This window comes from Trachurus japonicus, chromosome 17 (genome assembly GCF_045865225.1).
Source record: "Trachurus japonicus isolate A0001 chromosome 17, Traja_1.0".
In the NCBI taxonomy this organism is placed as follows: domain Eukaryota; kingdom Metazoa; phylum Chordata; class Actinopteri; order Carangiformes; family Carangidae; genus Trachurus; species Trachurus japonicus.
In genome coordinates, this window is record NC_140923.1 from 32,309,392 (window position 1) to 32,333,885 (window position 24,494).

Below are 24,494 nucleotides of genomic sequence, written 5' to 3' on the forward strand. Positions count from 1 at the left end.
GCATGAGGAAATAAATATTTTTGAGCAGACTTCACAGCCATGCAATGACACCAAATAGATCATCATTTGAGAAACTGAAGGCTCACAAACACCATCCAATCCCTAGGCTAATACATGGTCTCACAACATTTCAGGCTAAAAATATTTCAGTGCTTCAGAGCTTATAACCAGTCCTCTGAGCAGCACTGAACAAAACTCGCAAATTATCATCTACAGAGACAACCAAAAATGATCTAGATAATAGGCAGCATCATGAGCTGCAGCTTACAGGCAACAAGCGGTTAAACCTTGCATCACCGGTTAGTGCGGCAAGTTGCATGAACATATGACAAAATAAAATGTACACATATAGTTGAAAAACAGACAATTACACAACTGTTCACTCACATTATAAATTAGCATAGAGTTTAATTTCAAATGTTTTGACCAAAATCCCTAGTCATCAGGACAGTTATCAAAAAAATTTATACTTTTTTTTTTGCTGTGCCTTCAGCCTTGTCCTTGTTGGAGAGGACCATAACAGATAAGGGATGAAGAAACAAGGACACACTGTCTGCTGATGGAAGAACGAGCAATGTGTGGGTGAGATAGGAAGAGCAGGGGAGGGAGAAAAGTAAAGTGTGGGATACAAAAAGGTGGTGAGAAAAGGAGGGGGGGGCAGGAGAAGCAGAGAAGGGTCAGGGGTGAGTCGGAGTCATTGTGCAGTGGCAAATCATGTGAGAGTCACACTGGGCTCCAAAGCTCCAAGTAGCTCATGGGAAAGTGAGCCAAAATTACAACAGTGAGCCAAGAAAATCCAATGAATTAGGCTTAAACAAGTAAGTTAAAACAATAGCACATTCTGAATTATGGACAATGGGTGTCAACACAGGATACTGCTGTAGTATGCCCAGTGTCAGACAAAGACCTTTTGTCATTTTACAACCTTATATTCTACTTCCACATGTCCTGGTGGTAACTTTGTAAACAGTGGATGCCCCCTTTATGCCCAAGGGCCCCAGCAGGTGGCACCACACACAGTCCATGACTTCCAGGTTGACACACACTCAATTGAGGTTAATCATATTCTGAATCTAACTTATGAGTATTATTATAATTATCACTAAAATCATGTAAAAACAGGTTATAGCAATTTCACTACATATGACAAGAACTGCAACTTGACTTTTTAATATTCTTCCCAGGGTCAAGAAAGGACAGCCTATGGTCAAGACTTGTCAGCTTCACCTGCTGTTAAGTGTCCGTCATGATGAAGGACAGCTCATCCACACCCAAACCAAGTACCTGTCATACCATATGTTACTATTATTGTGAGACATGTTGAGCATCAGATATCTTTTCAGTGCCTTCTAAATGTGGACCAGCAGCTCCGGACCGGATGATACAACCATGTATGTTGTTGTAAGGACACTGTTAGCTTCTCTATGCAGCAGGCTGCTGCTGTGTGTCAAGGTCAGGGAGGTGTAACGTCCTACTGACACCGTTACCCCCATGAGGACGCAGGACTCGCTGAACGTGACAACAGCCTCTCCTCGTTATGGCGCCCTGGTTGCAGCAGCAGCAACGTGACAGCCAGCCCACTACGCCGCCGCCAATGACTCTTATCTACAGTTCAAGGAAGCAGATAGACAGCGTGCTCGGCTGCTCTGACGTTACGCCTTATCTGACATGGCAGCACGGAACGAAGTTAGCATACATTTAATCTGTAATAGGAGGTTATTTAAAAAACAAAACAAGGGAAAACCAGAATATGCGGTGCTGTAGCTGATTTATTAACATACTCTCCAAAGAAAAACGGGGGCTTCGTGTGCTTCCACAGAGCAGAGTTTGAACCGGAGTTAATTCAATTCAGTAATATATAGGGTAACAGCCCTGCCGTGCAGCTGGAACCGGTGCCGCGAACCGTTTGTCACCAGATGTAACTCTCACCTTCTGTTCAACGCTGCTCAAACTGACTGAGGTCTTCTGTGACAGCCGCTGACACGAGTCCTTTCCTTGCTGGCTGCTTCCTTCCTATCTGCTCTCTCTCTTCCAGCCGGCGACGATGCCCTTGACCATGCTGCTTTCCAGTTTTACTGAGCCCCCACTCGCTGCGTCATCCGACGTCACTTCCTTCGCGCCAACTGAACTCGCGTCATCGCGAGATTTGATTTTCTATTCTTCCCTATGATTCTTCCGGATAAGTGTGAAAGTGGGCTGTACACGTGCTCTTTGAGGATGTGTATTTGGCTGTTTATTACCACGAATGTTGAAACAAAGTTTAATGGGGGAAAAAATCAATTTGTATGTAATTATTGACTCGAGAAGATGTGATACTCAAGCACGAAATGAAATAAAAGCACACATTATGGATCTGAAACAAGGTCACTGGGTTGGAAAGTGTCTTACATTTTCATACAAGTGCAATCCTTTAAGTATTTGAGTATTTCTATGACAATTCCATGGAAAACAATTTGTTCTTAAGATTCACATTTACAAGGTTAGCTATATGATGAGTTTACTTTGTGCAGACAATAAACGATATGTCTGATGATAGAGACATAAACAGACAGTGTCGGAGGCTTTACTTGCAGGCCAACATGCTTGCACGGAAGTTCAGTATGTGTACTAGTAATGTCAAGGTAGCGTTATTTAGAGCATACTGTACTCCTCTGTATACTGCACACTTGTGGAGCGTTTACAGTAAAAAAAACATGCAGAGACTAAATGTGGCCTACAACGATGGCATGAGGATGCTTTTAAAGCTACCCCGATGGTGCAGTGCCAGTGAGATGTTTGTTAATGTTGGAGTGCCAAACTGCTCTGCTGTAATACGCAATCTTATGTATAAATTTATGTGCAGGCTATTAGCCTCTAGAAATGATATCATTTTGTTTCTGTGTGATGGTGAGAAGAGCTCATTAAGGTTCTCCTCAAGACTGTGGAGCCACTGGCGCTCCAGTCTGTATGTGAGGGCTGATGTCTGTCCCTCTGGGACCGTATCTGGTTGATATTGATGGCTATGTCTGTGATCGATGTTTGTTTTATATTAACTTTATTGTCTGTCTTTTATGTATTTTTAGTCCCTATGGACCTCTGATTGTGTCCTTAATAAAGTCTTATTATTATTATTATTAATAAAGGAATTGCGTTCTGTAACCTTACCTAAAAAATACCCTAAACCCACTTGCCCATGCATAAATCAATCAAAGGCCTTTCTGCTTCGACCCCTGTCATTTGCTGAAATCTTTATTAAATAAATATATAATAAAATAAAGTATGAGTATATAATGTCTATTATTAGGCTTTCTTTTATCTAAGTTGTAGCCTATTCTGATTGCTCAGACAAAGGTAGGCTAGTGGCTGCAGTATTTCCATCATGAGAGTTAAATCACAAGTAAAAGTAATGAGCTGTTTATGCATTTTCTGTTGCATATCACTTAATTCATGTTAAAACAACCATACAAGTTGTTTGGACAATTGGCTGCGTGAGGCCCTTTGCCCTTACCTCAAATAACTTATTTGTGTCATAGACAAACTGGCAACTTTCGTCTGCTGCTCACCTTGAAATGAGAACAACCATAACACCAGTGTGCCCAGGACTGTTAACGTTTAGACCCCACCAATCCACAGAATAACATTTATTCCATGCAGCAGCTGTGAAAATATCAGCTCTAGGAAAGGAAAGGAAGTGTGGGTCTATTTAGATTGGTCATCCATGTGCTGACTAAGTGCGACACACTGATTTTTTTTCCAGTGAAGTTGTCTGGGACTATTTCTGCTCTGTTTCCTTGTTCAACATTCAACTGAAACAGCTGTTAATGTCTAAAAGTAAAATGGTAGGCTACTGTAGTGCAAGTTTTGGAAAACCTCAGACAGGGCAGACAAATCAACAACCTGTGATTGGACATTTGTGGTGGGCAGGAGAAAAGCAGTCGCCACTGGTGGTAAATTATTACTAAATCTTTGTAAACAGGTGGCTCTTTTTATTTTTTGATTCTAGGTTTTGCAATGTCATTTGTTTACCATCACTTTTAATAATTGATTATTGAGTAAGAACTGACTTAGTAAGGTTGTTTAACTGTCCCTCATTGCTCTTTTGGGTGTCTTTAGTAATTATATGTTCCAGGCGGCAAACATGTATTTTGTGCAAACCAGTCATTGGGTGGCCTGAGCTCAGGTTTTGATCATTTTCCCACAGTATAATTTTCCCACATTTTTTTTTATCACTTCATGTCAGTGCTTTGAAATTTCAAGCGACGTGAACAATGAGCTCATGCAGCTGTGAAAACCTGGGTGTACAACTCCTTTAAATCTCCTGTAGGCCTATGTTCATACTCAGACTGCACCTTCAGAGCTACGGTAGCCTATATCTCCTGCTGAACACTGCAGTGGACTTGATGGGGATTTCTTCTCCTGGAAACAAACCAAGGATTTAGAGTTCTGAAAGTTCAACAACATATTTTACATCAAGTGGTTGTTGTAGTTTCATTCAACCTCAGGCCAAGAATGTGAAGTCACCATAGAGACTGTAGTCAGAACAGATTGGAGTTGTCTCTTCTATCTGTGTAATCACTGCCTGACACTGTGGTGTGGTCTGGCTGGCGCTGGACCTGTCAAGCAACATAATGTAATAATGCCCTGACCTGTGCTTGGTTGAATTGTTAACTCTAGGGCAAATGTGTCAGAGGTGAACAGCACAGCAAGCCCACAGATTTCCACAGTGTCTGTAGCTGCATTCATGTCACTGTAACAATACTCCAACTGTGCAAAAGCGGTGGAGGAAATGTTTTCTCAGAAAAGAAAATGCAGAGGCGGAGGTGGTTCTGGACTTTCACTGGAAGACTCTGGGTCTACGTATTTTTTTTACTTTTCAGAGAAGGACATGCACCGGATCCGTGCAGATTCAGAATTAAACCAAAGTGCTGAAATGATTAACAAGGACCAGACACATCCAAGTTCCTTTCTCATGCACACAACAATGTTTGAATAAATATCATTGAGCATACACCTTGATTGTAATCTGTGGTTGCAGCAGAAGTAGCAGATGTGTTTTTTTCTTAATAATCAGCTGGATAATTTATTACACTGTAGGCTATTGGTCTGTTGAGGACACCAGATGCATCTCTAACCATTGTAGTGGCATGACTCTGGGAATGGGTGTAGCCACAGCATTAAATCAATGAATCATTTTGTATCAAATTGTATTGACTTTGACCTTTCCAGTGGTGCCACCAGATCCATTTTACACTTGTTCATTTGAACAGCTTGACATCCACTATGTCAGTTTACATTTAAAAAATTTGCACGTTTTTTTTCAACGTCTCCAGAGCAAAGATTCTGATGACTTTGACCAAAAACGTGTTACCAACCAAAAACCTTACATCGTCTGCCCAATCCTCTTTGGGTTAAGAGATAATTAAATCTTTGCATGCAAACAGGGTAAACCAACATGGTGAACATGTTAAATATTAACTTCCTAAACATCAACTGCTATGGTTGTGTAATCTTGTCCCTTCTTACACATTTGTCAATAATCACAAATTACACAGACACAAGGAAGTTAAATAGTTCATGGGAGAGGAAGTTATTTGTCTTCTTTTTCCTTGATAAAATCAAGATCCCTGAGTGGAGGAGCTCAAGACTGCATGAGAAAGAAATATGTCTTCCGTTCCTCATAATGCCACTAAATCCCACTAAGAACTGTTTTAACTCTCAGGTGTGTTTGTTTCTGTGGTAAAAACGATTATGAGATCAGGCTTTGCAGAATGTAAACTCAGTTATGGTGCCTCTCTCTTTGAGAAAAGCAAATGTTGGTGGTCTTACAGTAACCACAGCTGGACAAATCTTTTATGGAGAAACTTCTGTGTAAGATCTGGTAAAGCATATAGCCTACTGTATAAACTAGATACACGTGAAAGGTTTTGTTTTTTTTAATTATTATTATTCTTTGTCTTTCTTTCAAGATAGTTTGACAACCTCTATTATTAAATGACTAGGTGCTCTGTTAATTCTCAGACTGAAGGTTAGTTTCAGACTGTTGTGTGTTAGAGGAAGTGGGAACTGCTAACCAATGAGCACCTGTGAAAAGATGCACCAGAAACAATAGGTTTAGAAGATCAGGTGTATAACCTTTTGTTTCTGTTCATAATCCGTTTTCAGGTTTCACACTCTGACGTTCATCAGATAAACAGATATGTTCAGGGGCCAATGTCTCACATTATTCACAATTCAAAATGAAGGTTCACCCATCTGGCCTATATTTAGCTTGGAGTGCTCAGTGAATATGGTTTCATGCCTGGCCTTGGGTGGTTTTTCTTTCTTACCGGAAACTTAGCTGCTGACACAGGCAGTCCCACGCAACCACAACACACACCTGTCAGAGGAAACCAGGCAAATGAAAGCCAAGGTTTCTTCTGAATGCCACAGAAAAATGTGCTCTTTACTTCAAATTACATGTGCATATAAAAACCAGACTGACCAGCCTGTTTGGTGTCATGGTACATTGGTAGAACTGAAGTAGGTTGGGTTGAGCAATTAGGAAATAATTTTCCAGGTGGAGTAGGAAACTTAATGAAGTATTATGAGCTTTTGTCACCTTGTCAAAGCCACGTATGATCATAAAACTAAAAAATATGTTGACAGTAACAGAACATTTTGAATGTGTGATGCTGAATAAAATTTGCAAATATTAAAACCAGTCTGCAGAATGTTGAAATCTGAATCCACCTAACAGCACCTGTTGGATTTATAGAAACAAAGCATACACTCCCTCTTTGTCTTCGATCTCCTCTCTTTTTCACTCGAATATTATCTATTGGCACCATCCCCCAGCCCAACAGAAATGCATCATTTTCCCAGAAAAGATATGCTTATCACTGTCCCACCCATGAACTCTGCAGGGGGAAGCTCAAAGACAGTAGTCTCACGATATGTGGACACAGACCTGAGAAACAATGTGATGTGACAGCTGGAATCCAAATTCTCCCAAACCTGAAGTCTTGGCGATGTTGTTTCAGGATGTCCTAGCAATATCAGCTGCACCTGTGAGACATGTCTTATAAAAATAGATAAGGAAGTAGTGACCGCCAATTATTTTGACAATAGACTGCAAACACAAAGGGAACTCTGTGTTTTTATTTCCATGTCAACACACATAAACAAAAGAAATACGAGGAAGTAAAGATGGGTGAGGTAAAAAAAAAAAGGGATGAAAACACATTATACACGCTCAGTAGGATCCTCAAAACCCAACTGTCAATACTAATTCTGCAGTTCAAGCCTGTCCAATGCCTGTGTAAATATACTGAAATGCAATCATCACAGTCCGTACGCAGAGACGAGGGTGGATGATGCAATTTTCACCTTGGATGAGGGCAGCTGAGGTCCTGAGGAGGGTCGAGCTGCCTTTTTCGTTTTTTTTTGCTGCGCTGCAAAGGAGCGATAGTCTATCTGTCTCAAAACAGAGCCATGCTCATGCACCAGCTGGCTCCAGAAGTCCCTGACATCTTTGGTTATGTAATAAAAGATGTTGAGTTTGGGAAAGAAGTGAACAGTGTACCTGTAGATATTTGTACTTTTTGTTCTTGGAATGAATCACTGACATGATTAATTAAAATGCATGGTGCCTGAGGAGTTGGTTGTTTTTCTTTCCATTGATGATGGTTCTGTTTTTAAGCCTGAAGGAAAATTCATCTGTCCACATTAAAAATGGTTTAAAGCTACAACATAAATTATTAGCATGATTTACAATCAGCATGAATAATAATTAAGCAAATGCCGTAGTTATGTTTCCATGACGTTTGGTAAAAATTCAAATGAAGCCTGGAGTGCCGGCCAGTTCACAATCCTTGACAACAGTGACCACAAGTGGTTGGATAAAGAACAACATCAAGAGAGAAGTAAAAAAATATTTATTGGACAAACATGTTAGCCTCACAGACTTTCTCAGACACAGACATGTTTAATAGCATCATAATACATAACTCACATACATACATTAATTCTCACCTGCCAACAAACAGACAACAACACTCATTAACACGCACACCTTCACATCTGCAGACGAGATGGACATTATTTCTTTTAGTGGCTGGGTCGGAAAGGAAACGGCATTCCCGTCATGAAAGGCTGACCGGGGTACTGAGGGTGAGAGGAGGGGTGGGTGGCCAGAGGTGTGTGTGGGGTGTGTGCAGGGTGTGTGGGGTGTGTGGGGTGTGAGGCTATGGGGGAGTGAGCTGCATGTGGGCTGAAGGCCAGTGGAGGAGTGTGGATGTTGTTGTAGTACATCACTGGGCCTGACAACACCAGCTGGAGCAAACTGGAACAGAAAAGCAGGCAAGCGGAAAAGACTAATGTTAAGATGGAATACAAATGAATTAAAGGGATAGTTCACCCAAAATTCGAATTGCACTCATTATCTACTCACCCTCATGTCGACTAAGGGCTGGGAGAAGTTTCAGAGTCCTCCGTGGCTTCTCTGAGTTACAGGGGGTCTCAGCATAGCAGTGCATGTCCATATAACGGTTGCAAATGGATACCAGCTGTCTTCATAACAAAAAGACACACCAAAAAACATCCAAATACCGGTTCATCGACGAACCAGGAAGAGGAGTTTCCGCTACAAAACAAGCTTGAAAAATAGACTTATTTTATTTTTTTCGGAACAATTTCGCATTTCGGGGCTTCAATACAAGAGGGACATTACATACGAGCAGCATGGAGGTATTTGGATGTTTTTTGGTGTGTCTTTTTGTTACGAAGAAAAGTGGTATCCATTTGCAACCGTTATATGGACATGCACTGCTATGCCAAGACCCCCTGTAACTCAGAGAAGCCACGGAGGACTCTGAAACTTCTCCCAGCCCTTAGTCGACATGAGGGTGAGTAGATAATGCAATTTGAATTTTGGGTGAACTATCCCTTTAAAGGCTTAAAAAAAAAAATAATATACAGATTCACGAAATACACACCCTTAACACAAAAAGACCACATCAAAACTAAGCTCATATTAAAGGGGAACTATGCAAGTCTGGTCGCTTTTCTGCTGTTTTGCTAACCTTCCTCTATTTGTTTTCAATGAAGCCGGCGAGAAAGTAATCCATGGAGCGATGGATAACTTTATATATTTGTGTAGTCTTATCTGTCATAAACAAGAGCGGGTTACCCTTTGCTCTTCACAAAAGGGTTAATAATTAATTCAGTAATTCAAGAAAAAAAAGTTGCCAGTGGAAACTGTGAAGGAAAGATAATAAAGACTTGGTTCAGTTCTTACTTGTTGTGGGGGAGGCGGGAACAGATGGCTCTCAGATCCTCTGTAGAGATAATAAGACATGTAATAAGTACTCGAACCACACAACAGGAAATTTAACCAATCAATCATTACTAATTTAACCATCACTTCAATGTGAAATGAGTAACTTCTTCCATGCTGCCCTGTGTCTCTCGAGGTAGAGACGTTGTACATAGAAAGTTAAGTGGGCATCTATCAGTGATTCAAGTTTCAATAAAACTAGAAAGATTCCCTTTGAGGATGTTTGAGATGTTTTGACTCTGATGAAGACGCAGTAGCGTCAAAACGTTAGTCTGTTTCCACCTTATGAAAGCTCTGCAATTTATCGAGTGCTACAGCTTCCTTTCATTTGGGTTCAGTCACTTTCAAGGTGGCCCACTTGATTCAGCACAAATTATTTTGTCCTGTGCTGCGAGCACCACCAATATACGTATGTCTGGCTAAAGGGAAATGGGACTCCATTCGGCTGACGCTTAATTCTTATTCCATAAAAATACAAACGTGAAAGCTCTGTGGCCTCAAGTGTAGGTTCTGTTCCACTTACAGTTGATTTATTTCAGGATAGTAAACTACATGTATTGACTTGTGATAATCATTTGTCAATCAAATAATTACAGCCTCAAGCTTTTACAAAAAGTTCAGCGTTGCTAAATAAGTCTTTGTGCCTTGTAGGATCTCAGCATTTTGCTGTCTTCTGTAGACAGCACAGTAGAGACAGACGGGACAGAGACATAAAGCACAAACATTGAGTGGACCTGAAATTCTCCAATCACAGTCATTGCAGATCTGATTTCAGGCCAGACACGAAGGCTTCTCATGTTCTTGAATTTAACAACAACCCAGTAGGAGTCATCCTTACAAAGTGACTCATTTAACGACTTGATCGTGAATGAGTAAACTTCCCTAGTCTCTCTCTCCTCTCTCCAGCCTCTTAGCTGCTTCCCTTGCATGAGTCTTACTTCCCCACCCTGCCTGTCCACACTCTTACCTCTGGAGCAGAGCAGGGCTCCATTGGCCATAGCCACCTGCAGGGCCTGTGCCAGCCGGTCCAGGGTCAGCTGGGACAATGCATGTGTGTCTGTGGATGACGTGTGCGTATGTTTGTCAGCCTGGTCCAACAGTCTGGAAAGGTCAGAGGTTAACGTGGCCAAGGACTCCATCTGGAGCAGCGCCAGGCGACCAAAAAGCCCCTTCTCATTGAGAATATTTGGCAGGAGCATGAAGACCTAAATGAAGCACGGCAAGTAGTTTGATAAGCTTCACTGTATGTTTTATATACTGAAAATGTACACAATGTATAATATTCAGAAATGTAAGAACACACACACACACCTGTAAAACACTTAGATGAAGTGTTGAGAAAAGTGGGCCCGTCTCCGGCTCATCCTCTGTGCTGCCATTGGTCAGCACTGATTTCTTGCCTCTCCTGTAGGCCAGCGGTGCTTTGACACACCAACGCACCAAACCCCCTAATGGTGTGAGATCAAGTGAGCTGATTGGCTGGTTGCCAGACAGGGGTGTATTCAGGAAGGTGATTAGGACCAGACGAGGGTCATCTTGGATCCACGACACAATCATCTGGAGGAGTTCTAGTGGAGGGGTGAGCTCCTCTACACAGAAACAAATACACACAAACAAAAGTTGGGATGAAAAACATTACAAGATACTTATATTTTACCCCTTTAAACAGAAAATGTTGACAATGAATCTCCTCTGTCCATATTTAAAGTTCAAAATCCCATTTTCTGGAGTTCCCAGTGTGTAGATGTTTTTGTGCTTTTGTATCATTCCAGCAAACTACCTTTGGTGAGGTCATACAGGGTGGTGACAGCAGTGATGAACTGGCAGCAGAAGCGTGGACTGGCACTGTGGATGTTCTGAAGCGTGGGTACGGAGCCCGGGACCATACTACAGTAGTCGTCTACCAGCACCTGAGCCAGGCGTACGCAGTACACACGGTGGGTTCTCTGCAGGACCAGCACACAACCAGAGGTTTATATTCACTACAAGTAAACACACTGACAAGACACACACAGACACACACACTTATTTCAGCAGGTACATGCGTCTAATGCTGCGTTCAAGACAACTCGGAAGTCGGAAAAAAACGAGCTCCGAGTTGTCAAAAACAAATTGAACGGCGTCGAACTCGGAAATTACAGGTCGGAAACTCGGGTATCATTTCAGAGCTCCAACTTTCCGACTTGACGTCACGACAACATCAAAACATGGCAGCCCTCGTCTTAAACGGTTAGAATTTAGAAATTGTAAGTAATTTGTTGAGGTTTTAATGCATATTTTTTGTGTATTATTGCAGTAGCCTATATGAAATACATTTATATTAAGCTGTGATTGCTATATTGTGTGAAACTGTAGTCCTCGTATGTGACGGAAATAACGTTTAACGGTTATCTAGGCTATAACGTTATATGTGCACTCATCTGCGGTGTCTGCTCTCCCCTTCATTTGCCTCTAAAATAAACATAATTTACTGCTGCATATATTTTTCGTATTCAGCTATGAGCCACAATATGCCAAACTTCCTTTGGGTATCCATGTTTTTTCTCTTCCGAGTTCCTGCAGCGTGAACGCAATGATGTCGGAAGTCGGACATTTCTGAGTTGGGAATTCCGACCTCCGAGTTGTTATGAACGCATCTCACCTGTAGCCACACAGCAGCACATTCCAAGATCGGAATCCTGCCCACAGCAATTGCCATGGAAACCAACTTGCTCAGCAGTCCCATGCGGCTTTCATCCGCCTGGTTGCCTTGGAGACTGAAGAGGGCGGAGAACATAAGCTGACGGACAGTGTCGCGACTCTGCTCCTGAAAACAGCTGCACATGATCTCCAACAGCTGCAGCTCCTGCAGGGCGCTCATTCTCTGAAGGAAAAAATAAAAAAAACACAGGCAGCGTTTATCATCTGTCTACATTTGTGTATCAATAAGTATTAGTGCACACGCATGTCAGGGGCATGCCTTACCCTGCCAGGGGTGTTTCTGTCCTTGGGTGCGTGCAGAATGAACTCCTCGACCAGGTCCAGGGTTTTGGAGTCGACCTGAGGGGGCTGCCTCCCAGACTGCACCAGGTTACAGATGTAGATGTCCAGGTGATACAGCAGCTCTTTAGCTGCACTCAGCACATCCCGAGGCAGCAACGACTGACGAATGTCACCCATGACCACCTGACAGAAACACATACAAAGCTGAAATAGTCAAAGGGCTATGAAATAATTATGTTACATGACGAAGACAGAGTTGTTTTCGAGGCAAATGCATAGCCGGAACTACAGATGTGTCCTAATGTTACATAACTATACATGATTAATTCATAGTGTGGTGAATGTGCAGGTCACAACTTCCCCACCAGAGCGTTTTGGAGTGGTTAGACTGTGTATTTGGTGAGTTTTGAGGGACAGGGGATCTGTACCGTTCACCTCCATTGTGTTTGCTGAGCAGCTCCCGTCGCTGCCCCGCGGATCTCAAAACAACATGCACCGATAATTAAAGGTAATGAGCCTACCCCTATGACTATAGAAATTATGGCGATAGGCTAATTTGCCAAAATTCTGAACTATCCCTTTACTATCTTCATTAAAAGTCAAGTGTATGTTTTAACAGTTCAGAGTAGCTTGTTTTCCAGTAGGCGATCATACAACTGTAATTAATGGGTGTAATTATACAACATGGTGCAAATGCGACTTTATAAAATCTTGTAAACAGTTTGTCTCAAATGTCGCTGATGCTCCAGGGAGAATAGCTTCACCACAACAACGCAATAATATTTAGCCTGTGTTAAACAAAAGGGGACGAACCACTACAAAACGAGGTTAATAGTGATATTTTACCATTATAATTGTATACAGCATTCGTACATATCAGTATGACAAGTTGTAGGATCACAGCTCTAACTCAACATTATTCCAGTGGACCAGAGGCTGCACACTGAGTCGGTCCCCTCCATCCTGCTACCGCTAAGTTACTGTTAGCAAGGTTAGCTAAAAAGACTAGACTGTTTTTCAATCTCCGACAAACCTCGCTTGGTTTTATTTTCACGGGAGCCATCTCTAAATACATAATGTATTTGGTAGAGACCTTACCTCTGCAAAAAACACGCGATTTGCTTAAGAAATGAGCCCACAACGAGACTAGTGAGTGGTCTGTGAACGACAGCGGAGCCACTTCCTGTGCCTACAGAAGCCTGCAACGGACAAAATACTGTTGTTGACGTTTCAGCGGAGGAGTCGGCTCATGTACATGTGGTGGCGAACAATGTCAACAAAGACTGTTTCACTGTCTGTGTTCGTGTCGGAGGAAGCACTTCAGAATATGTAGTTTGGTAACTTTCAGTCAGTTCAGTTGTTTAATTTGTCTATAAAAATAAAACTTAAATCTTAGTAATTCAAGATTATAAAGAGTTGAATTTTAATGGACAGATAGATTTATTTGTAGTTATTAAACATATTTATCTCTTACGCTCATAAATCAGAGATAGCCTACACAAAGGCTTGCAGACACACTGTTGTATTTTTCCTCTGGACACAAACTATATACTGAAAATCACACTGTAATCCTTTCTAATCTACACAGGGGCGCGCCCGCCAGGCAACCGACCGCCTGATGCAAGGAAAAAAAAAAAAAAAAGCAACAGTGGTGGTGGTGCACTCTCTGCTGCGCGCTCCCGGCAGCACTTCGGTCAGACAGCAGGCACTTTCCCGTCCCGTCGAGTGATCCCAGCAGCCTGCAAGATGACCATCAATACTCTGGCCAAAGGAGGCTGGCACCGGGAGCAAATGACATGCTTTCGAAAGGTGAGATCACCCGCTTCTGTTTATTTTAGTTTGATTATATTATGTGACATATAATAGGCCTATTAGGCTGATAGATGAGACCTTTTGTACCAACAACAACATAGCTACAGCAGCCTACATGTAAGCCTTCAACAGCATGAAAACAAGTTATGAAAGGATGGAATATTTGTTTGCATAGTTTTACTGGACTCGAGAGTTATGTAGGCTATGTGTTGTGTGTGTGTGTGTGTGTGTGTGTGCGTGTGTGTGTGTGTGTGTGTGTGTGTGTGTGTGTGTGTGTGTGTGTGTGTGTGTGTGTGTGTGTGTGTGTGTGTGTGTGTGTGTGTGTGTTCCTTTGGCAGATGGAGAAAGTGATAGTGGCCATGCAGGACCCTGACATGGGCATGAAGATGAGAAACCAGAGGCTCCTTATCACTGTCATTCCTCATGCCATGACAGGTGTGTGTGTATATGTATATATGTGTGTGTGTGTGTGTGTGTGTGTGTGTGTGTGTGTGTGTGTGTGTCCCTTCATGTCAGTGTGCATTAGCATCTGTGTGTGCGTGTGTAGAAATGCACATTGCAGCTTGTGTTTGTCCCGCTGGTCATGCATAATGCAGCAGTGAATTTTGGAGAAATACTGTGTGCTTTATAGAGTAGAAGGAGAAAGTTTGTCCTCTTTTCTTGTCTCCTCACTCTCTGCTTCTTTGCCTGCAGGTCGAGATATAATTGACTGGTTGATCCAGAAGTACAGCATCTGTGAGGAGGGTAATGATGCCTACACTGTGTGTGTGTGTGTGTTGGGTGAAAGATTTTGTTGAAGCTGCTGTGATTGTATGGTTCAGTCTGTCTTGTTGTGTGTGGTTGCTAATGTGTTGCCAGGATATGGTGTTTTCTCTCAAGCCGATGTGAAAGTGATGTGCGTGTGTGTGTGTGTGTGCTGTGGCGCTAGCTGTTTCCAGTAAACAGGCATGGGCTGAACCCCAGAGGATCCAAGTTTGATTAACTCACCTGATGATCTGGGTTTGATTAACGCCTCTGTGGACAGTTTCACCTCAGGAGAAATAGGGAAAGAGTGGAGTCAGTCAGCAAAAGAGAAAGCTGATTAAAATGCAGAGCACAGCTTTTTTTGGAAGCTGTCACTCACAGAAGTAGGGCTTTTTAACAAATGAGCAGGGACTGAAGATTGATGATGCATTTCATCACTGGAACAAAGCCTTCATTTGAGAGAGAGTGCTGACAGTGTGCTAGGGCGTGAGAGAAAACGTATGACAAATTACACCAGCAGCATTTTGAACTAATTTTATTCCCTATGTTTTATTTATAGCGTCTATTTTCAGTTTGATGGCTCTATGACTTGGCATCAAACACAGGGATGAACAGAAACCTGCGAAAAGTGATAAATACATTTTTGAACTTAATATATTCTGTCATTTACTATAATAATTACAGTATATGTCTGTAAATACACCACAGAAAGATTTCTACCTTGAAAAGTGTGTGATCTGGACTAAAATGTGAAAAAAAACATAATATGTGTGACAGCCCAGTGATTGGTTTGGGACTTCTTCTGTGGTTTTTAACAGAGGCTCTACATCTTGGTGGCATGTTGGTGAGATACGGGTATATTTACCCTCTGAAGGAGCCCAGATCTCTGGTGCTGAGAGCAGACGAGTGGCCGTACCGCTTCCAGGTCAGATGACCATTCTGTTCTTCCTGCTTCATGCTTGTAAAAAAAAATACTCCCTCCCTCCATCTACATTTCACCGTCTCTCTACCATTGTACATATTCTCTCTTTCTCTCTCTCTCTCCATTAGCCCACTTCCTAATCCCACCATCCATCTGCCACTCTCTGCTGCCACCTCACATCAGCCGCTTCAACATCAATCTCTATCAGAAATGTTAAAATGTCACTTGTTTTCCGCAGACTCCCTACTTCTGGACTAGTACCAGATGGCCGGCCTCAGAACTGGACTATGGTAAGACCAAAGTATTAAACACTGGTGGAAACTAACAACAAACTAGAATGTAAATCCATACTTTAAAGAAAGAAGTCCTATACTTAAACTATAACTGTGATATAAATGATTGCATACATCTCTTAACCCATGTGTTTCTCTGTTGTTACCTTTTATATCCCATAAGCAATCTATCTGGCTAAAAAGAACATCAGGAAACAAGGAGAGCTGATGGAATATGAAAAGGTGAGGAACGTGTCTGGGTGTGTTTGTCAGCGTCAAAGAAAGGAAGGGACATGTGCGTATTATGAAATATGCAGAAGTAAGTGTGTGGAAACACGTCATCCTTCCTCCTCTTCCTTTTTAGGAGAGGTACAGTGTGTTGCACAAGAGGATCAACCACACCTGGGACTTTGTGGTGATGCAAGCAAGAGAGCAACTCAGGTGTGTTCAGATGTTACCTCCACACACACACACACACACACACACACACACACACACACACACACACACACACACACACAAACACTTACTATGTGATTTATGTTTAGAGCGTCCAAACAGAGGCGGAAGGCAGACCGCATTGTCCTAGAATGTCAGGAGCAGGCTTACTGGCTCATCAACAGACCACCGGTATGTTCACTGTCACTGCACTGCTCTACTCTACTCTACTCTACTCTACTCTACTCTACTCTACTCTACTCTACTCTACTCTACTCTACTCTACTCTACTCTACTCTACTCTACTCTACTCTACTCTACTCTGCTCTACTCTACTCTACTCTGCTCTGCTCTGCTCTACTCTACTCTACTCTACTCTGCTCTGCTCTGCTCTGCTCTGCTCTGCTCTGCTCTGCTCTACTCTACTCTACTCTACTCTACTCAACTCCAACCCACACTGCCCCATCCCACACTATACTATACTATACTATACTATACTATATGATACGATATACTATACTAGCCTACTATATGATATGATTATGGTACTATACTATACTATAGTATAGCCTACTATATGATATGATATGATATTATATGATATTAGTCCAGTCATTTTATGAGAAAAGGTTAAACAAATTGCAACAGAAGCAAACTCAACTGATTTTGTATCCTCAACATGGCCTGAGTGAGGGAAAAAAAGCCCCGAAGAATCCCATTAGGGGAAAGTTTTGAAAAACATATCCCATTTATACGCATATAAAAAAGTGAATAGGGTAAAATTTTTAACCTTTAGATATCTCCATGAAAATTACTGAGTTGATTACTTACATTAAGACAAACAAAAAATGTATTACAAGTTTTTTGAAATTCTTTGTTAACATGAGCAAATTTGCATAAATTTGCATAAATTCCATCGTTTTGACGTCACATGTATATATGAAGTTGCTGTGGTGGTACCGGCATGAAAATTGGAATGAGTTGACTCCATCGGTCAACCGACAAGTTGACCACTTTAAATTTCAAGATGACTGCAATTTTTCAAGACAGCCACATCCTTAGTAGAGCAGGTATGACATGAGCCAACAGTGCATAATCCAATTACGTATGGCTAATTTGCATACATACAGCACCTGATCTAAACATTGGGTAGAGCAGGTGAAAATGTCTTGTTCAATCTTGTTAACATATTACAGTTAAAAAACTTAAGGAATGGAACCAATTTAGGCCCATGAGCATTAATAGAGACCTTTTACAGTCTATGATAGAGACGGAGCATGTCATACCTGCTCTACTAAGGATGTGGCTGGCTGTCTTTGCAGTCAATTGCAGTCATCTTGAAATTTAAAGTGGTCAACTTGTTGGTTGACCGATGGAGTCAACTCATTCCAATTTTCATGCCGGTACCACCACAGCAACTTCATATATACATGTGCCGTCAAAACGGTGGAATTTATGCAAATTTATGCAAATTTGCTCATGTTAACAAATAATTTCTAAAAACTTGTAATACATTTTTTGTTTGTCTTAATGTAAGTAATCAACTCAGTAATTTTCATGGAGATATCTAAAGGTTAAAAATTTTACCCTATTCATGTGAAAACATTTTTTTATATGCGTATAAATGGGATATGTTTGGGTGTTTTTCGAAACTTTCCCCTAATGGGATTCTTCGGGGCTTTTTTTCCCTCACTCAGGAGATGCTGAGGATACAGAATCAGTTGAGTTTGCTTCTGTTGCAATTTGTTTAACGTTGACCCCTTTTTTGGCCTAAAATTACTGGACTATATATGGTACTACACTATACTATACGATACGATATGATATACTATATTATATGATATATGGTACTATACTTTACTATAGCCTATTATACTATACAATATGATACGATATGATATACTATACTATACTATACGATATGATATGATATACGGTACTATACTATTACTATACTATATTATGTTATACTACACTGCACTACACTATACTATACTATACCCTATTGTATTTATATATATGTATTATTTACTTTTCATTTATTTAGTCAGGGAAGGCTCTTGAGCAAACTCTCATTTGAAAGGACTACCTGACACAATGATAGCATAGACATGAGAGTGTACAAATAATAACAAAATTATTTAGATAGTAATGTAAAGTGAATATAAAATCAAAATAAATTATATATGTAACACTGTATAACACTGTACATCTAAAAACATGAAAAGTGTATCATATTATATAAAACTGTCGGAGGTCCCACTAATGTTCACCCACAGTCCCTTTTGCCTCCTGCATGAAATATTCAACCCATCTGGTGAAAGCCTCAGCTGACGACAGGGGAGAGAGAGAGAGAGAGAGAGAGAGAGATGGTGTAATGTCGAGAGAAAGAAAATCACCACACTGTCTTTATGTGTTAACTTAACACCACAGCAGCAGCAGCTCATCTGATTGTCTAACAGACACGGACAGACAAGAGAAGGGAGGGGGAAAGGGTGGAGGGTGGGTGGGGAAGGAATGATGGATAGTGTAGAGTTACTGACTGTGTGAGTGATAAGAGGTTGAAGCAAAGGACAAGGGTTTGGAGGAGGGACTCCATCTTGTCTTGCCCTTATGAATTAGGGACGAGGGCATGGAGAAGAAGAAAGACAAACCAGGGAATAAAAGTCAAAGCTAGTGGAGTGGAAATCTCAAGGAAGGATAAGTGCTCACTCACACGCATCCTCACACACAAACACACACACACACACACACACACACACACACACATGACAAACATATACTTAGTTAGTTTATTGCAGTGCATTTATGTTATGTTCTTTTTCCAGAGTGGGGCACACAATGTATTGGAAATGGGTCTAGACAGACCAAATAACTTCAGCTCTCGAGTTACACTGGTCAGTGACATCATCACATTGTTTTACTTCCTGTTTTATATTCTCCATCCACACATCTACTGCCTAACTCTATTCTTTTATTGCTTTTCCTCTTTCTTCCTATTGGGATTATTTAAAAGTAAGTGTCCAAGTCAGCTGGATAATATACGTATCCATATACTATGCTTTTACAACTGATATGACTATATAGTATAAATATGTGAGGCAGTCAGTGTGTGACCTAACATGATGACTCGTTGTTTCTCTTTGCAGAACTAGAATAGTGACTACTACAAAAGAGAGGTAAACATCATGTATCATTTATACGCTATCTCTTTAAATACAGCTATAGTCTATGTAATAGCTCACTTTGTGTGTGACGTTCTGTCTCTGTTTACAGATTGACTCCTGTAGAAGGGCCCTAGGAAGAAACCGTGTAAAGTCATCCATCTGCCTAGAAGGGTGTGTGTCCCACTGAATGCACATATGCAGAAACATATACAGACACACATGTACTGACACACATAAACACTAATGGATGCATCGCTGCCTGAACCAAACTTTACTGTAGATCTCTAGCACACACGCGCACATAAGGCTTAGTTCCCCCCGCTGTAAGAGCCACTAATGGATGCTTCCTGAGGCAAGTTGGAATTAGTGGCCATTAAATCTTATGATCTGCTGCACTAATACAATAATATTGTGTGTATGTGTCTGTGGGTGTGCGTGCGTGCGTGTTTCTGTGTGTGTGCATGCCTCTGCATTTGTGTTGTGGATTGGCAGGTTTGTAAAATTCAGCGAGCAGTACCAGAACCACGATCCCATCATGCAAGGCTGCCTTCCCAGTAACCCCTGGATCTCAGATGACACTGCTCACTGGTCAATGAACACAGACATGTGAGAGAAGACACACAGATACACACATGTTTTAATAGATACAAAACTACACTCCATGACATGTAGTACGTACACACATTTCTCATCTGGATTTGCTGCTCTCCACTTTTGAAGCATTTCTGATCATGTACATTCAAGTTCAAAATGAAAATGATAGTTTTTGTTATGAATACTAGAGTGAAATGTTTGCATTGTCTGGGTGTTTGTGTGAGCAGCGTGCCGACGCCGACGCGTCTTCGAGTGGAGCGTTGGAGCTTCAGCTTCATGGAGCTTCTCAACGACTCCATGGGCAGACAGGAGTTCATGACCTACCTGGAGAAAGAGTTTAGTGGTGAGGAACAACAGTGATAGAAGAGTTGCATCATGTCCAAAATACTATTAATAATTCACATATACAATGGAATTAATATTACACAGCATTTTCATGTTCCTAGGTCCCATATTTCTTCCACCTTATTACATTATTTTTGATGAATCATGGTATAAATTAGGGATGTCCGATATTGGAAATTTGCCGATATCCGATAAACGATTTTTTCCAAAATTAGAATTTCCGATTCCGATAATAACCGATATCGATACGCAGGCTTTTTCCCCCAAAAAACAAATTAATCCTGTCAGAAATTAACACATTACTGTATGACTACATCTATTGTGATGCCCCACTGGATGCATTCCACAAATTAACATTGTTCATTTGTTTACAGACACTTATTTATTTAAGCAGGCTTTTAGTTCATGTGTTAAATAATTGCCACTGGGGTGCTGCTGCACACTGAAGAATTATTCAAATGCAAAATCAATTACAATAATAAACAGAGAAAAATAAACATAATTGTTATTCATATTAACCTGCAATTGGTTCTAACTCTGCATAGCATTCAGAATTTCATTATCTTACCTAATGACACTTTCCAGTCCCAGCGTGAGCTGAGGTGAGGTGAAGTGAGGTGAGGTGTAGTAGACTCATTTCATGACATGGCTACAAGGAGGATGGAGAGATTAAACCGGGCCGGTGGAGAGTGGAGAGGTGAGATAGACAGCAGGCAGGAGAAGGATTTGTTCACTCATGCAGACGTGCTGCACTGTAAGAACTATTGCCAAGGGCCAAAGTTTTCCACAGAGGCTGTCCGGGCTATAAAAAGTCTCTTGCCGTGTTTCACTTTTTCCTGCGTCATTGTTGTTGTTGTTTTCTTCACCTCCATCCATCAGTCAACAGCTCCCTGTTTGTCTCTCTGCCCCCAGCGGAGAACCTATGTTTCTGGCTGGCCTGTGAGGAAATCAGACATGGAGAAAGTTCCAAGATCATAGAGAATGTGGAAGAGATCTACAAGTAAGTGAACAAGCACACACACACACACACACACACACAAAATGCAGGAATACATGCTCACATCTACTGTCTGTGGTGACAGCCACTCTTCTGTGTGTGTGTGTGTGTGTGTGTGTGTGATTCAGAAACTTCCTGGCTCCAGGCGCCGCCCGCTGGGTCAACATCGACAGTAAGACCATGGACAAGACTCTAGAGGGAATCAAACACCCACATCGCTTTGTTATGGATGACGCACAAATGCACATCTACTTCCTCATGAAAAAGGTCTGTCCTCTGACTCTTTGACACTTACTCTACTCACCACAACGCCATGACAACTTGTTGTGAGTAAATGCACATCAAATCAATCTGCACTTTAACAATGATACTTTAACATGAAGAGACTGCGGGGGGGGGGGGGGGGGTACCGAGTGCTCAAAATAGAAATAGTCAAATAATAATAATAGAAAAGTCAATTCCAGGTGATGCGGGGTGCTGTTGAAGTAGGAAAAAATGAATAGAAGGACAACAAATCAACAACAAGGCTTGCTTCAGGCACTCAATATAGATACAGATGATATTTTAACATTCCCAGACTTTCCAGGAAGTTTCCAATGGCAGGTAGAGTATGAACCAAGCCACCAAAACGTACAGGGCCACAAACTACATGTAACAATATCAAGGTTTACCTGTGTGTTGTAACAACTGTGGCCTAGCTGTGACATGAACAGCAGTGGAGTCTGATTGTCATCTTAAAGGATCTGTTTGCTAAAATTCAAACCGTACATGTTATCGGAGCAAAACATTAAAAGGATAGTTCACCCAAAATTCAAATTGCACTCATTATCTACTCACCCTCATGTGGACTAAGGGCTGGGAGAAGTTTCAGAGTCCTCCGTGGCTTCTCTGAGTTACAGGGGGTCTCGGCGTAGCAGTGCATGTCCATATAACGGTTGCAAATGGATACCAACTGTCTTCGTAATAAAAAGACACACCAAAAAACCTCCAAATACCTCCATGCTGCTCGTATGTAATGTCTGTCTTGTATTGAAGCCCCGAAATGCGAAATTGTTCCCAAAAAAATTAAATAAGTCTATATTTCAAGCTTGTTTGTAGCGGAAGCTCCTCTTCCTCGTCCAAATCTCGCGAGATTTAGACGGACAAGACGGACATTACATACAATATGAGCACTATGGAGGTATTTGGATGTTTTTTGGTGTGTGGTATCCATTTGCAACCATTATATTGACATGCAGTGCTGCACGGAGCCCCGCTGTAACTCAGAGAAGCCACGGAGGACTCTGGAACTTCTCCCAGCCCTTAGTCGACATGAGGGTGAGTAGATAATGAGTGAAATTTCAATTTTGAGTGAACTATCCCTTTAAACACCCCCTCCAATGAAGTGCTTTTCACATGTTCCTGTGGCATTTTTCTGATGTTAGAGGACATATCAGCAGAAAGGGAAGTGCAAAATTGCATTTCTTTGCAGTTTTTCTGCCTTCAAATTGCTGTGAACCAATGACAGACGCCAACCGACAGTTTCAGGGGAGACTGGGGTTGACACGTCACAACCCCAGGGTGGGGCATAGTCGGTGTAAGGGGGGTGGCTGGGTGGCTGCAGAGCAGCACAGTCTCCACCCACCACTCAGAGGCGCATTGCTAATGAGCTGCTGGTGCTGTGCAGAAGGAGAGCTCTGGGAAATGGCACAGGTTTTGTGATTTTGGCTAAAAACTTCATAATCACAATTTAAAGACCACAACCAAAAAGCGTCATTGGAGGGGGACTTTAAGTCAACACGGAGGAATCAGTCAGGATCAAACTTTGTTCCTTTACTCATATACACCTGTTTCTAGATGTATAGAGCAACAACAACGTGTCTGTGTCACGTTTCTTGTGTGTGTGTGTGTGTGTGTGTGTGTGTGTGTGTGTGTGTGTGTGTGTGTGTGTGTATTCATGAATTCAGGACTCCTTCCCAAGATATCTTAAGTCTGACCTGTATAAGAACATGCTCGCCAAAGCTGTTGTCCCCCAGGAGACCAAAAAGAGGTGAGGTTTGTCCCTCTTTTTCTCTTTTTTTTGTAAAAACTGATTTATTCTGTGCCATCACAATTTTTCCTCCTCCCCCCGCCCCCCTCTCCCTCACAGTGTGTTCCCCTTCATGAGACGCCAGCGCCACTCCAGCCCCTCCCCCGCTCAGGCTGCCGTCCAGGCCACGGAGGAAGACGGGCGTGCCAAGGGGGCGGGGCAAGCAGGTACCAACTCTGCAGCCGCCTCCAATGTCTGATGCCAGGGCATACAAAAAACTGTGTCAGACTCAATCATCTCCGTCTCCATCCGTCTCCGTCTCTATAGTAACCATCCGAGTAGTTCTCCTGCAAAATTTCCCCGGTTAGGATTTCAACGTAAATGAGCTTCCTCCTAGAGCGCAGGTGTTAATGCAAACCTCAGCAGCTTCACATCTTATTCCCACAGCACAAGCTTGTAGTGATACTGTTACAGCCTTTACTGCTCCATACTCACCCTCCAAGACTCTGCCCCATTGTTTTCTATAGTCACTCTTACTTTTTTATTTTCTCACTAGCATTTCTGCTGAAGCCAATCCTATCTCTTATGAGCAGTTTGAGCTAAAGGTGTTATTTATAAGTAATTGAGAAGTAAAATAATGAGGTAGTGAGAGATTTGCCTCAGCATGTCTGTGTTATTAATTATCGTAGCTTTCCTCATTCCACGCCGGAGCTTCACTTTGTGATCGTTGTTGCTGTTAATTTTGCTCGAGCATGTTTTCATTCCAATAAAATGTCATGACAGCATTCGGTGTTGTGTTGTGCTCTCAGCTCAGCATGCTACGGAAAACTGTGAGTGTGTGTGTGTGTTGGTGGGGGTGGGGTGTGGGGATGTGATTAGGCTTTTATTTTTAAATCCACTTCATCATTTTCTCTGAAGTTC

General features: G+C 41.8%; 3 protein-coding genes across 4 annotated transcripts in view; 1 reads left to right on the forward strand and 2 right to left on the reverse strand.

Moving 5' to 3' along the window:
* Nucleotides 1-2,043, reverse strand: part of tfr1a (transferrin receptor 1a) — a 14,323-nt gene extending 12,280 nt beyond the window's left edge. For both annotated transcript variants that reach the window (XM_085805173.1, XM_085805172.1), the window contains exon 1: nt 1,930-2,043. The gene's annotated coding sequence lies outside the window, so the exon portion shown is untranslated. The remainder of the gene's footprint in view (nt 1-1,929) is intronic.
* Nucleotides 2,044-7,875: 5,832 nt separating this feature from the next.
* ints15 (integrator complex subunit 15) lies at nt 7,876-13,502 on the reverse strand. Its single transcript, XM_085805174.1, has 8 exons — nt 13,373-13,502; nt 12,257-12,457; nt 11,934-12,155; nt 11,073-11,238; nt 10,604-10,881; nt 10,260-10,497; nt 9,254-9,293; nt 7,876-8,299 (listed from the first exon to the last, which is right to left on the reverse strand). Exons 2-8 carry the CDS (start codon nt 12,449-12,451, stop codon nt 8,065-8,067), a joined length of 1,374 nt encoding a protein of 457 aa, XP_085661300.1. The 5' UTR covers nt 12,452-12,457; nt 13,373-13,502; the 3' UTR covers nt 7,876-8,064.
* A 429-nt stretch (nt 13,503-13,931) lies between these two features.
* rgs11 (regulator of G protein signaling 11) lies at nt 13,932-24,021 on the forward strand. The gene is made up of 17 exons (XM_085805175.1): nt 13,932-14,083; nt 14,425-14,521; nt 14,780-14,830; nt 15,649-15,755; nt 15,991-16,042; nt 16,209-16,267; nt 16,389-16,465; nt 16,573-16,654; nt 19,291-19,359; nt 19,618-19,641; nt 19,739-19,800; nt 20,122-20,235; nt 20,451-20,566; nt 21,481-21,568; nt 21,694-21,832; nt 23,512-23,594; nt 23,694-24,021. Exons 1-17 carry the CDS (start codon nt 14,021-14,023, stop codon nt 23,830-23,832), a joined length of 1,422 nt encoding a protein of 473 aa, XP_085661301.1. The 5' UTR covers nt 13,932-14,020; the 3' UTR covers nt 23,833-24,021.
* The last annotated feature ends 473 nt before the right edge of the window (nt 24,022-24,494 follow it).

Excerpts from the sequence above, each read along its gene's own strand:
- rgs11 (XM_085805175.1), top strand. The coding sequence starts at position 14,021 with ATGACCATCAATACTCTGGCCAAAGGAGGCTGGCACCGGGAGCAAATG. Across the intron at positions 14,831-15,648 it reads GTACAGCATCTGTGAGGAGG|AGGCTCTACATCTTGGTGGC; the intron begins GTAATGATGCCT and ends GGTTTTTAACAG. Across the intron at positions 16,268-16,388 it reads AGCTGATGGAATATGAAAAG|GAGAGGTACAGTGTGTTGCA; the intron begins GTGAGGAACGTG and ends CTTCCTTTTTAG.
- ints15 (XM_085805174.1), bottom strand. The coding sequence starts at position 12,451 with ATGGGTGACATTCGTCAGTCGTTGCTGCCTCGGGATGTGCTGAGTGCA. Across the intron at positions 10,882-11,072 it reads CCTGTATGACCTCACCAAAG|AGGAGCTCACCCCTCCACTA; the intron begins GTAGTTTGCTGG and ends GTTTCTGTGTAG. Across the intron at positions 10,498-10,603 it reads TTCATCTAAGTGTTTTACAG|GTCTTCATGCTCCTGCCAAA; the intron begins GTGTGTGTGTGT and ends TGCTTCATTTAG.